Below are 14,490 nucleotides of genomic sequence, written 5' to 3'. Positions count from 1 at the left end.
AATGTGTTTCTCATAATGAAAGCAAAATAGGCTGTCGTGGAGAATTTGTATGCAAGTACCAACATTTCATAGTTGTTTTTGGAGCTGAATTGATTCATATTTGTAATTGTAAGTAATTGTTCATGCAAAAATGGCAGAAACGACTGCTTTCAGCCTCTCAAATCTGGATATTCGAGAAGCTGGGGTAGCATTTTTCAATAGGTTCTGACACTTTTATAGACCAATCGACCTGGAAAATAATCAGCAGAATAATCAATAATTGAATTGCAAGTTTCAGACCTAGTTATTAGTTTAAAAAATGCCCGTGGATGTCTTTTGATAGCTGCACTTGTTTACCCGGAGGTTTGCACAAACAGGTAAATGACACTCTGTGCTGTGATTTACTACAAACCCCCTACCCAATGGCATTCTTGGGTTGACGTTTTTTGTTACTGGCGACGGGCAGCTCGCTCCAGGTAACCCTAACCCCTTCCTGTTGAAGCCTAGCAGCTGACATGTGGAAGTAGAGCTAACATTAGCCTCAGGCAGCCCCTGCTGGAGGAAGGGCATTAAAGTGAGCTGGCACCACTCCAGTGCATCCGGAGGGACTCTCTCTCACATGTGTTTGTTTGGGTGCAACTCGAACACAAGTGTGCCCTGCAACAGGAGGCTGGCAGCCATTGGAGCTGCCCCGAGAAGACCTCATTAATATTAATGACGTGTCTGCTCCTCCTGGGATAACCTCTGTTTACAGGATTGTATGGCCAGGAAGGAAATGTACACCACTCTCTAATAACGTTACGTAGATGAATTGTTTCGGCCTGGAACAAACGTGTAACAAAGAAAAGTAGCTCACATTTTTTTTTTTTAGAAGGCTGAATGTACTGTGACTCACTTTATCGTTTCCGACTTTTGTTTTTCACTCTGAGAAAAGTGGGAACAAAAGGTTTTCACCCGAGAGAAGTCAAAATACACGGGACTAGTTGAAGCCACATGTTGTGCTTCAAGACTTTACATGCATACTTTTATTACAGTAGGGCTTCACAATGAATACTCAAAACGCAGGAAGCACAATTGGTGTTAAGAGATAAATATGTGTTTAAATACCATTTTGTATTAATGATTGTTGAGCTGCAGAGATTTCAAAGACCTACATATTCTACAGACTTAACTATCCTCTTTCTTTGGTACGGATCCTCTTAAAGAAATCGCACCTCAATACATTTTTTCAATGAGAATGTTGATCCAAATTGATCAAATCCTTCAAAATTTGTATCACTTTCAGTCCAAATTATCGTTAAGTAAGGGATAATGTGCAGTCATTATAGTGGTCAGATAATGGTCATTATGGGGAAAAGAACCCCCGACAGGCTCATCAGGGACCCTGACGCGAAGCGGGGGGATCTTGATGAGCCTGAAGGGTGTTCTTTTCCCCATAATGACCAAGTCGCTGCACATTATCCCGCTTATTACACGGCCATATACTAAACAAACTAACGACTCGACTCCCAATATTAATTGAAATGATTTTATTGACTTAAAAATGATCGTATTTCTTCCGCTAAGAAAAGAAAAACTCCGTTCCACGGCGCACCAACGGCTGGAACTGCGACAACAACTTTATGGCAGCACTCAGCACTGTCCAACTCTGTTCAGTTTCTGATCCACTAACAAGTCCCTAAACACTGCAGAGCCCATACCGTGTTCCTGAGTGTTTACTTCCTCTCTGCCTTCTTCTGGTGATTTATCTGACGTCCAGCGCTCCGTCTTTTACCCTCTTTTACTTTCTCTTTCTTGATCCTCCTTAGCAACGGCAGGAACTGCTTCGATAGCGTTTTTGAGGAGCTTTTTGATTACAGATTTGAAAACATCGTTGCTTGCTTTAAAAGTAGCACAATTCATTATGTCAAACCTTGGAAAGTATCTAGATATCCCTGCCCTAATGCCAAAGTAACTGGCAACTGAATATGTGTCGCCGTTTGATGTCTATGTCTGGACTGTTGCGTAAAAAGGAGGGTTTCTGCCCCGTTACTTCTCCGCTGTTTTCTTGTCCCAGTTCAGTTTGCTTTTCGGCCCAACTGTATACAGTTGAATCGACCGGATTTATTTGTGCAGTTGTGAGCGTCCTTAACAATGGTCAATAAGTCCTTGACAGCGGTCTGTACTACTGGATTAACAGCGTGTCACGTGTTCTGAATTGACCAATCAGAATCGAGTATTCAACTAAGCCATGTAATAAAACCTTTTAAAATCATGTAGGTCTATCATTAAAGGTGGGGTATGTAATTTTGGAGAAACCAGCTCGAGTGCGCTAGAATTTGAAAGTACACAACCAGAAAAAATCTGCCTCTTCCTTCAGACTTCCTTACAGAGCCCCTCCTCCAACACACACGAACGCGCACATGACCAATGAGGGCACGAGATGGAAGGCTGACAGGCAGGTAGGCCATCCAGTTATTTTAGCCGGGCCGGCTAAAATGATTGGTCGTGCTTTTTACAGTACTACGGCTTCCACAGATGACATTTTTTTATGTATTTATTGTCAAAGCATTTAATATATTCATTGCTATCGGGATGTTAAGAGCATTCCATGGAATATAACAAAAAGTGTTTCTGAAATAAATTACATACCCCACCTTTAAGTATACTATTTGCTAATCTTCAAAGTTTAAGGCTTTTACATTTTTATATATGCAACATTTATGCACTTTTGTTTTACTATCAGGGACTGAGAAAGGATAACGGATGTCAAACTGACTCACGAATACCACTGCTAATTAAAACTAACAAAAAAGCTAAATGTTTTCTCAAAGATTAAATATTTAACTTTTACTCTCCCACACGACCTTCCTGAAGCGGTCTCACACAATTAGTGTTAATTATATCCAGCTGTGAGCAGGTCCTCCATTTTATTCTAAATGTATGTGTGAAAAGTGTTTCAAAGAAGTACTGAATAAATACAGTAGTTAGTAGGGCTACACATTTAAGTGAAATTGTGTAAATCGCAATATAGACTAGTGCAAGGTATAAAATGCAGGAAGCATAATATCTATTAAAGGATACATTTGTTAATAATCCCCTTTTTAATGATGTATTGTGTAGCTGCTAATACATCCCAGCCTACAACTCAAAGATCACAACTGAATCCTTTTGATATATCTTTCAATGATTATTAGAATTATAATGAAATAAATGCAATCCCCTATAAGTGTGCATCATATAGCCATTGCAATGTCACTGAAAATAATTACAATACATTAATTTTTCCAAATCGTGCAGCCCTAATAGTGAGAAATGCAATGTGAACAAATATAAAATCCTAAAACTGTTTTGCAGGGCAACCAAATTTTGTGATTTGAAAGGTCCAAGTTGAATGAAAGTTGTCCAGTTGTTCTCCCCATCGTCACTGACCTGTTTTCTTTTTCCAAACAACTTGATGCACAGTATTGATGTGCTCTTCCCTGTTATTTGGGCCAGCAGTGTGAGAACTAGAGTGGTTAGCCCCAGGCTAGCTGAGCTCAGGTTTCCTGTTTACCTCACAGAGAAAAAGAATATCCTATTAACCGTGTCAACTATGGCAGACATAGTGGAGCACCTGGTGCTCACTGTGGCTGTAATCCCTGGGATTTGGAGGTCTAGTTAGCTGCTCTCAAACTACCTTCAAGTAACAAGTACACAGTTCACCCTTTAAAGGTCCCCTATTATACTGTTTTTCATCAATATCTTATAGCTCTCCGATATATACAAAACATGTCTCTGAAGTGTTTGGCTCCAAACACCAAACAGATCATTGCAGCATCCCATAATCCCCTCTTGTTTCAGCCCTGTTTCAAAAGTGCTGATTCTCTGTGATAGTGGACTTTTTTGAGGAATTTACAGTAGAACTAGAGTGAGGTTTGTGAGCAGATTAAGACCCCATTTAAACGCATACGAAACGCAAACGAACCGAATACGATATCAAAAAAGTCTTCCATTCACACGAGACCGCTCGAAAGCGCTCGAGACGCTGTAGTACATATGCTGGGCCTGTAAGTGGCGCTGTACTTCCGCCACAAAATACACCAAAAGCAGCGAAGAAGAACCCCGAGCATGGTTGCCATGGTTGCCTGGTTGCCCTTCTGTTTATGCCCCGTGGTAGCTTTAGCAACATGTAGTTCATGTAATTCTCCATGTCCACTTGTTGCTGATGGTTGTGTTAGAGGAGCTGTAGATTTTGCTAGTGACAGTAGCTGCTGACCATGCTACAGCAGTGAGCAGCAGAGGTGGGGAGAGGCGGGGCTATGGCTTCATCGTTATCAGGAAATGATCGTATAGGGCGTACACACGGTGCAGTTTGGCCCCCCAGAGCGTTCCGTTTGCAGATCTATCCACCTTGGGACCCGTTATCGTTTGCGGGGTCCGTTTCCGTTACTGCCTCGTGTGAACGAACGGGCTATACGAAAGAGAAAAGTAGCGGATATAACCGTTTGCGTTCTCGAGTAAACGGCACCTAAGTCCCTTTGCTAATTGCCGAGGACAACACCAGGGGATGAATCAGAGGTGCATGCTGGGACTGATTGAATGCAACTGATAGCGGACATTACTTTTACAAACAAACTGTATTTAATGTGGATCCGTCGTATCTTCGTGGCTGATGCGTCTTTCTGCTAATCAAAGATTGTATCTGTTGTTATTATATCTGGCACATTGGATTGGTACATCCTTAGTTAATTCAAATATACTAGTTAAGCAACCTCTGCTGTCATTTATAGTTGAACTAGTTTATGCAGCAGCTTCTGTTTTGCAGAAATGGCCAACTTTGTTTAAAAATTGCTCTGGGGTGAGCCTAGCTTAGGACATTTCTGAAAGATTGAGACACAAGTGGCCATACGAGGCTCTTAGAGAATAAGTGTTGTTGCAGCGTCCATTAGCAAGATAAAATCCCAATGCTCTCCTACTTTACTGATTTAAATTCAAGATTAAATCAAGGCTACCTGGTCGTGTGCCATCACGCGTGAACGGAAACACTGGATGTGTCGTAGAATTGTGAAATATAGTTGTTTCTGGTGTTGTTAGTAACGTGAATGGGTACTATCTGTAATTGTGTTTTTTTCAAACAGAGATAACATTATGTTTCCTGACAAGGGACTTCCGATGTAAATACAAGTGTCTCAACTGTAAGTCTGCGTTCACGTGCCTGTATAGCTAGATAACCCTCTGTGGATCTTCTTTAAAATATACCTATATATAATAACACATTTCTCTTTACAATCTGTACAGCTTACAACACTCTCTGTCCTTAGAGCCTAACATAACAAATATTCTACTGCCCCGTAATGTAAGGGTTAAAACATGTGAAGCACATCTCTGTCCTCTCTTCATGAAGAGGTCACTAGTTTCCCTCGGCCTCCGCTTTTTAACGGCCAAAGTCGCATGAGGATGGGCTGATCTTTTTTCTTTCTGGGCGTCCCCCTCTGTTTATGAAAGGAAGCGAGGTTTTGAAGGTCAGACGAATGTTGGCGGCGATGCATAATGGAAGCTACACATGTTGGTCCACTGCGTAGCCGCTTAGCATACAATGACAAAGGGCTGGATGCTGTTATCTATATTTTTCCCCACACAAGTTGCTTTTCCTGACTCATCCCAAAACACAGAAGCTTTCAGCGTGGTGCTGCAAGATAACAGTCTGAATGTTCTCCAGAATGATAGGCTGCTCCCACAGATTAGTCTGACATGTTGATGTTGGGCGTCCAGTTGAGTTTAATATTATCAGGAGTGTGTTTGTATCAACTGCAGTGCTAAAACTTGGGCTAAACTTAGCAAAGGAACTGGTTTAGGTAATGGTTTTCTTTCAAAGCTACACCTATTGCCGTACAGTTTTAGGGCTGTTACTAACAATTGTTTTAATTCCTGATTAATCTGTCAATTATTTTCACGATTAATAGTTTGGTTTGGGGAATTCGACAACCAAAGCCCAAGATGAAATGTCATATTTTGTTCACATCTCAAAGATATTAGGTCAAATATTCACACTAAAGAAGAGATACAATAAGAGGATAAAGAGTTCATTTGATTGAATTGGAGAATAATTTAATATATGACAATTTATTAACTTATCTTTGCAGTTCACCCACAGTCCAACATAACATGTGAATATTGAATTTTTCCCAACCAAAAAAGATTTAACTTCTCAAAAAGCAGACTTGTTTACCACTTTTTCTAATATATGTATTTCTTTTGGATGGATGGAAAAGAAAAGATACTTTCCTAACAATGATTTAAGGTTGACATTTCTTCCATTTCCTGACACTGTCTGCTTTGTAAAGGATTGCAGATCGTTATTTATAGCCATATTTTTCCCTTTTTAGAGATGAACTGTGCTCAGTGAAGCTCCAGTCACCAGCTGACCTTTGACTGTCTTTCAGAGAGATTATTTGAAGTGCGAGATACCAGGCCATATTCTTGATCTTTACAATGTAAAACATCACATTCATAATCGAGCAGAAAGGCCAAAGGGACAAGGGCGAGTTGTGTAATGCTCAGACGTTGAATGAGAGTATTGTGACTCCTCCATACGTCGTGCAACAAACCTCGCAGTGTCTTCCAACAATGGCTTCTTGCAGGAATTTCTGTGTGCAGCTGTGTTCTGCTAAACCAGACACTGCCAGAAACCCTTTTCAGAGACGCTCTCTGTGAGGTATGTTGTTAGTAATCGTCTAGAAATGTCCAACTTTAGACCACAGCTCCTTCCCAAACAGGAAAATAACATTACACGAACATGTGGCTAAATGTCATCCTCTTCCAACCATAAGACCATAATAACATGACTTTTTATATCATGACGTCACGTGACTTGAATTATTTAGTGGTGTAACAATAACCACTGAAAGTAAGCTCGTCCTTCCTCTCTGACATGATGCTAACCCTCTCCTTTGTGTTTCCCCTCCCTTAGGAAATGACCTAGAGGCCTTACAGATACATTTGTGCTTTTGTCGCTCCAATCTGCGTCCGCGGGGACCAGCGAGATCTGGAAGCACACTTGTTTCCGCGGTGAGTAATATCTACCTCAGCCAGGAAGCTGCTGGAGACCTCAGACGGGCAGAAGGAGCTCTCAGCCGCTCGCTCACTGAGTCCTGCTTTCTGAAGAGCATTTCAGACGGACTGGATCTGTCTGCCCTTCGCCTCCCACAGAAACCACATCCTCTGATTCCAGCAGTCACTCACTTGTTTTTTTTATTACTGTCATTTCCCCTCCGTGCTGTTGACCAGTGTCCGATTTTCCTTGGCTTCATTTTTGCTTTTAAAAGGATTTTCTACTTTTATTAGTGCAGGCTGGTATAGGTTTATATATGTACATGCATACGTGTATATACTCTATGTACTGCATGACGAAGGATTCCCCCCCCCATTGTGAAGGAAAGTTAATGCACTTTAAAACGTGGCTGTAGTTTCACTTGAAGTTGTTCTTGACTTCCCCCCCCTATTATGATAATTGTGTTAGAAGCTGGAAACAGAGAATCTGGAGGTGCTGTTTTTTAAGCTGGGCCTGAAGTATCTGCAGCCGGGCTGTTTCTGATCGCCCTCTGACCTCTCCCAGTTCTGCTTTCTCTCTACCAGGCGCACTGAGATGAGCCTCTGGCAGGTGGAATCCTTGAGCTGTCTTTTTACATAACTTGAACAGTTTCAGGACTGTGAACTGAGCTTGGTGTTTTTGTAAAGAGGACAAGAGAACTTTCCGAGATAACGAACAAAAAAAGTTTCCGGTGCTGTTGCACCACCTATGTATTGTTGTAGTGCGCAGGAAAGTAAAATGGACTACAAGCGTCGCTTTTTGCTCGGCGGGTCCAAGCAGAAAGTGCAGCAGCAGCACCAGCAGTACCAGATGCCTGAGCTGAGCCGGACCCTGAGCGCCTCGCTGGCCTCCTCGTGCTCCGCCTCCTCGCCCCTGGGCGGCGGGGGGGGGATGCCGGGCAGCTGCCACCCGCCTCCTTCTGGCACAACCACCGCCGTTGCAGACATCCAGCAAGGCATCTCCAAATATCTGGATGCTCTCAACGTGTTCTGCCGGGCCAGCGCCTTCCTCACAGACCTGTTCAGCAGTGTGTTCAGGAACTCTCACTATTCCAAAGCAGCTATGCAACTGAAGGACGTGCAGGAACACGTCATGGAGGCGGCCAGCCGGCTGACTGCAGCAATAAAGCCCGAGATCGCCAAGATGTTGATGGAGCTGAGCGCCGGGGCCGCCAACTTCAAAGACCAGAACGACTTCAGCCTGCAGGATGTTGAGGTGGGTGATCACACGGAAACAGGCACCAAATCCACTTCATTTACATACCTGCATTTGTCACATTGTGTTGACTTAAGTTGAATGACTCAATCTTGTGTTAGCCAATCAAACAAAACAGTTATTGACATTCAAGTCAGCTGTTTGCTCTCCTAGGAATTGATAAATTAAGCTAACAACCTGGGGTCCTAAAGCTAACCACCACATACTTTTATCATATTTGACTACTCATGACTTGTCTTCTAGCAGGAGTGCTAAGATGCTTAGCTGCTCTCTGTCAGGACTCAGGAGGCTGGCTCCATGAATCACTGTATCTTGGCTAAAATAGGATTCTCACGCCCAGTGTTAAGCAGGTGTCAGGATCTGAGGGTTAGGTGTGAAAAACACTGAGGATGTGAGAAGAATTGCCATCTTTTGTCACGGCGAATACCAACCCAGCTTTCCACAGCACGCAATTTGCTGATGTGTAACACTTAAAACACAACTAAGGTGTTTTTCATGCAAGTTTAATAGGGGATTGGGACGCTGATGCACCAGTTAAATATCAAGGAGAATCTGCTGTGAGACGGCAGTTCATTTCTCTCTGTTTTTGCTCAATTGTCCTTCTCGCATAATTAAACCACACTTCTAGCTTTCCCTAAAGTCACAGAGGGATTACTCACACTGGTTTCTGATCATTTATTCCACACTGGTTAGTCTCTGTGTGTCACTGTTTGCACAATAAATGTCTCTTGCAACAATTTTGAGAAAGCAGACCCTCTAATGGCTGAGAAAACAGGTATAGCAGTAATCCTATAGTTGTTGACGACTCCCTGCTCACCGTTTTCTGCTAAATCTAGTCTCTGTCCGACCCACTTTAGACCGGGTCAGGAGGTTCATGAGGCCAGGTTGGGATAATGCATGTTGACGCCTAAACACGGGTTCATTTCAGGTTACAACTTCAGTCTAAAATGGACACCTTCAAAAGATCTGAACTTGCTGCTCTTGCTTTGAGAAGTTATTACGATGAGTTGTGATGGAAAATCACATTTACAGTATTTATCGGAGTTATTCCAATTGGTGATTATGATCTATTTTTGTCTTGACTTCCACTAAGAGACAGTCTCTCATGTGGTTTTCATCAGCAACAGGTAGCTGCTCACCACACCCACGCAACCCCATCCTTATGATTACTACATCTGCTTATTTATCCTCAATTGAATACACAGTTGTGAGCCTGAGGGAACTCCCTGTGTGGCTGATGATCACCCACTCAGAGATTAAGAGATGGGGTTGTTAAATGTTTTGTCGTGGCAGCATTAAAGTAGCTTCTGGGAATTTAAGACTTTCATAATAGCATTTAAAATAGAAGAGAGGTGGAAAACAAAGACAAATATGTTTGCATTATGGAAGTGGATAGTGTTACGTATGAACTAGATACCAACAAAATCCACAACAACTTCACTAACACTTTTCTTTCCATGATTCAAATACAAAATACAGGGTTCCCGCGGGGTCTTAAAAAGTCTTACATTTGATAATCAGAATGTAAGGTCTTAAATATGATCAAAAAAATAAGAAAGGTCTTAAATATGATTTAGAAGGTCTTAAAAATGATCGGATCTGAAAGGTACTTCTGTGTTGCGATCGCGTCTAAATGTGTTTTGGGGGAAATGTCCGGGCTGCAAAGTAACCGGTACGGTAAGAGCCTTTCTGTTCCCCCCAACAATTTGTATTGAAATAAATCAACATGGAACCAGTAATCACTAACTTTGTTTCCCCCGGCCCCTTATCGGAGAACACCCAGCTAGTAACCTAGCAACCAACCAAGCTTCAGCTAGCGGCAGTCAGAAACTCAGGTATCTTCGAATATACTTGCAAATAAATATGGGGAAGTGTAAGTTCAACCGTATTTGGTTGGAAAACATCGAATTTAGTGCTTGGTTGAAACGAGTGGAGGGGAACGTGTTTGAAGCCCGCTGCACCTTTTGCAAACACAATTAGCGTTTGTTTTGCTAATGTAGCGTTAGCTAGTGCAGCAGCTCCCGCAACAACATCGGGGGACCTCCGGGTGACGTTTGGGTCTACGCCAACCCTAAAGGGGAGGTGCTGTGGACGCTAAATACCGTAGCTAAACACCAATCATACAACATCATGAAGGCAGCAGAGCTCTGAATATAGCTCTTGTCACACACACACACACACACACACACACACACACACACACACACTTTTTGGCTAACACAGTTCTGTGTACTGTTAGGCTGTTATGTTCAGTCATCGTTCTTATGTTAAACATGAATACATTTACTTTGAAAGTAATTATGGGACGTATTTCTTCTTTCATAGCAATTTTCCTTCATACTTTCTTGCTGTGAAATAGGTCTTAAATTCTATTCAAAGTGGTCTTAAAAAGGTCTTAAAAAAGTCTTAAATTTGAGTTGGTGAAACCTGCAGGAACCCTGAAAATAATAAAGCACTATGCAAACCATAAACGGAAAAAAGGACATTTTGTGGACAAAATTGTGATATATTTTGTCGCAATATTGTATCAATGCATGGGTGCGGAGTATTGTTTAATCTTTATCTTACATTCTCTTCAAAATGTAGCATGATTGGCAAGAAGTTAGATTAGATATTGATAAACGAATTTTGACAAACTGCATAACTCGCAGTGCTAAAAAGGTAACAAATTGCAATTCATCCCATATTATATGTTACTGCAATAAGCACCATATTTACTAAATGGTTGAAATCGTAATAATATTGGATTCTTGGGTAATCGGGTGATTGCCACCCCTGTAGGAAATAGGTAGGTACAAATATTTGTTACAATTGACATGTAAATATTGACTGAACCAATGCCACTTCCACATTTTAATATGGAAAGGTTTCTAATCCTATCCAGCGTTTGCTTTACGCTTGCTTGCGTTCAGACTCCTGAAATGACTCCACCAGTATCTCTTTCTTTGTTTTTGCTGTGTAGAGCAGAATTATGAATGCACCAAGACAGCAAATACCCAATTGTATTTGATTCTGTGGCACCTGTGACAAATCTGATGGCACAAGTGTTTCTGTATGTGTGCAACAATCCATCCTAAAGCAAAGATAAGACACTAGTGTGGCTGCGGCACCTCGGTGGATGTGGCTGAGCCCAAAACAGGAAACACTTCTGCACCGCAGTCAGTAAATCTGACTCTCTGCGGTCCTGCATGTGCACAGATGAATATTAGAGGAAGCCCAAGTCTGTGAAAGTTTAGACCGCATGGCTTGGCGCTCACACTTGCTGTCTAGCCTCGGGCATAAAGGGTACATTTATTAAAGCAGAGAAGGAAACGTATTAATATTTGACCGCACAATGGTGTTATTGAAGTGTGTTTGTTGTGTTAACCTCTGAGAAAACACGGCAGATATTCAATAACATCATGACGAAGCAGTGAAGCATAATGTGTCAGTTACAGGGAACAAAAAAAAGTTGAATGTCACAGTGAGTGTTTCTTTTTTTATCCCAATAGATACTTGTATTCATCGTACAGAACATGCTGACAGTAAAGTAATATTTGTTGCACTTTGTGTTGAAATGACCAAAAATAGTCGAGTTAAATTGCACAGTAAGGGGGTTCTTTAAATCATAGTAATGCACAGAGACAGTTATGTAATGTGTCTATAAATGTAATGTGTTTTACACTTCTATGGGAGTGTTCACCAAAGCAGAGAGTGGTCAAATAAATGCTAAACAGAGTTTGTACGAACAAAATAGTGAAAAATATAATTGAAATCTGATTTAAAGTCAAGTAATCGAAACCTTGTTACCTTTTTAGTTGAGTTAATCTGCAACAGACGTTACCACTATGCCATGAGTTATTGATTGAGACTACTGCGCTGCTTTTCTCCCATGTTTTATTTTGGCAGAAGTTCTGTGCATGCATAAATTATACTTGTTAAGACTTAGCTTGCAATAATTGCTGCTAATTCAGCCTGTCGTCAACAATGTGATGCGTTTGTGACTGTAATAGGATTTTTCTTTGTCTGCATGTGTCGAGGAATGCTGTTTGGCAGCTGGATGTATTATGAGGTCTTCAAAAAAACAAATGCATGTCTGAGTTCTGGGAGTTGTGGTATGTGGAGCTTTTCCCCCCCGTGTTCCCCAGCTTGCGTCTCCTTCTCCTCTTTCTTTCTTTCCTATGTACCATCCCCCCCCTTTTTTTTTTAATTTTTTTTTTTACCAAGAGCCTCCAGAAGTTCAGGTCAGTGCAGTCTGCAAAACAAACCCCTTTTTTCCACAAATCGGGGCCCAAATCCGTGGCTGCTCAGTGACTCCGCTGTTAAATATGCATGAAAATGTCACGGTTTGTTTAGAGGCCGTTTGCCGAGCTTGTAAGTTTTAACCACAGAGCGAAGACTCGAGGCACATGGAGGTCCCCAAAACCAGAGAGGCCTTAAAGTGAACAAGCTACCACACTAAAGGAAAAACAACCCCTTAGTGTACAGCTGGTAAAAACACTTTTTATGAGTCTTCATCTAAAAACAGTAAAGAATCTAATGTTTTCTTTTAGGTGTTATTTTCTTTGGACAATTAAGTGGAAAAAAACTATGAAAAGCTCGAACATATATATCCTTTATTTAACCAGGTAAAAAGTCTCATTGAGATTAAATTCTCTTTCTCAAGAGCGACCTGGCCAAGAAGGGCAGCATGAACACTGTTGCAACAGATAAAACACAGACAATACAGGTAGACGAATACAGCGGTCGTAAAAAACAAATAAAATGGCACATTTACGAGTCAATATGCAAATAAATCCTTCAAAACTGGCACAATTTAAAAGGACTTCAATTAAGGGATATACGAGCAATCACATCGACCAATGGATTCTTGTTCTCTGTCCTTTAAGATGGACTTGAAGTTGGTTTTATGAGGTCTATACTGGCCTTCTGCTAACTAACGCCATGAGCATTAGTATGGTCGCCATGAGAACAATAATAAGCACTAAAAAGAAGCACACACTTCTAGGTTGAGTAGGTGTAATGAAAGGCTAAACACGTGATTTGTAAGGATGTATAGCTTAGTGTGCTCACAGCTCGGTGTAACAACATTTCTGTGCGTGCTGCAGTTTCCAGTTCAGACAAACTGGTTTAAAAGTCGACCCCCCCCCCCCCACCCCCTCGGAGTTGTTGTCAAGTATTGGTGCTACAGAGCAACGTTATACACATTCCTGCCAGTGGTTTCGTGCTATTTAAAGGTCTGACTTATTTAAAGGTCTGTAGGTAAAATAGATGTTAGGTGGCAGGAACAAGCTCAAGCACTTGAAGACTCTAAGCTAGCAAACATGGATGTAAACAAACAATACAGGAACTGTTACACACACAAACTAAATCACACTTAAGCAAATCATTGACAAGGAAGGAAATGCATTGAACACCTTTAGACCTCGAGGATGAACATGCACACAATACATTTAAACTTAACGCGTGTGTAGGGTACCTTCAATAAATTACATTTCAGTTTTAGCCCAATTATTATGTCCTTTTTATTTCAAAAAGGATTTACACCTGCTCATTCAATACGATATCTAGAATGACTTTTGAGTGCCACAGTAAATTCATTTGTAGAGTACCAACATATTTAGGTGACCAGTTTTTAGAGATTTATAGGTCAAGCAACTGAATCTGTTTTAGCCAAACGATTGTCAATATTTAAAAAAAATCATTGTATTTAGAGTGACTCTGATTTTACTGTGGTACTCAGACAGAGTGCCAACATGTTTAAGTGACCAGTTCTTGCACATTAAAGGTTACCTATTATGCAAAATCCACTTTTTCATGTCTCTTCTACATCAACATGTGTCCCCTCTTCTTCATGTCTCTTCTACATCAACATGTGTCCCCTCTTCTTCATGTCTCTTCTACATCAACACGTGTCCCCTCTTCTTCCTGTCTCTTCTACATCAACATGTGTCCCCTCTTGTTCATGTCTCTTCTACATCAACATGTGTCCCCTCTTCTTCATGTCTCTTCTACATCAACACGTGTCCCCTCTTCTTCATGTCTCTTCTACATCATGTGTCCCCTCTGTGTAAAGAGATTCTGAAAGTTTCAGGAACAAAGATTCTCTCTCTTTTTGTCCTGATCCATTTATATAAAAACCTGTCTGAAAATGAGCTGATCAGATTTTGACCACTTTATGATGTCATAACGATGTTTTGGCTTGTGTAACCATTAGTCAATCAGCAACCAAGGTAACCCCCCCCCCCCCCCCCCCACCTTATCAC

At 41.3% G+C, this 14,490-nt stretch overlaps 1 protein-coding gene across 3 annotated transcripts in view; it reads left to right on the top strand.

Annotated features, from left to right (window-relative positions):
* LOC117496687 (uncharacterized protein KIAA0355-like) overlaps positions 1 to 14,490 on the top strand; it is a 56,589-nt gene that overhangs the window by 10,538 nt on the left and 31,561 nt on the right. For all 3 annotated transcript variants that reach the window (XM_034148413.1, XM_034148415.1, XM_034148414.1), the window contains exon 2: positions 6,911 to 8,245. In XM_034148413.1, coding sequence (XP_034004304.1) covers positions 7,739 to 8,245 — 507 coding nt within the window. In that variant the 5' untranslated portion in view covers positions 6,911 to 7,738. The remainder of the gene's footprint in view (positions 1 to 6,910; positions 8,246 to 14,490) is intronic.

This window comes from Trematomus bernacchii, unplaced genomic scaffold (genome assembly GCF_902827165.1).
Source record: "Trematomus bernacchii unplaced genomic scaffold, fTreBer1.1, whole genome shotgun sequence".
Lineage (NCBI taxonomy): Eukaryota > Metazoa > Chordata > Actinopteri > Perciformes > Nototheniidae > Trematomus > Trematomus bernacchii.
Note: the sequence above shows the minus strand (reverse complement) of the source record. Positions and strands in the feature narration are given on the sequence as shown.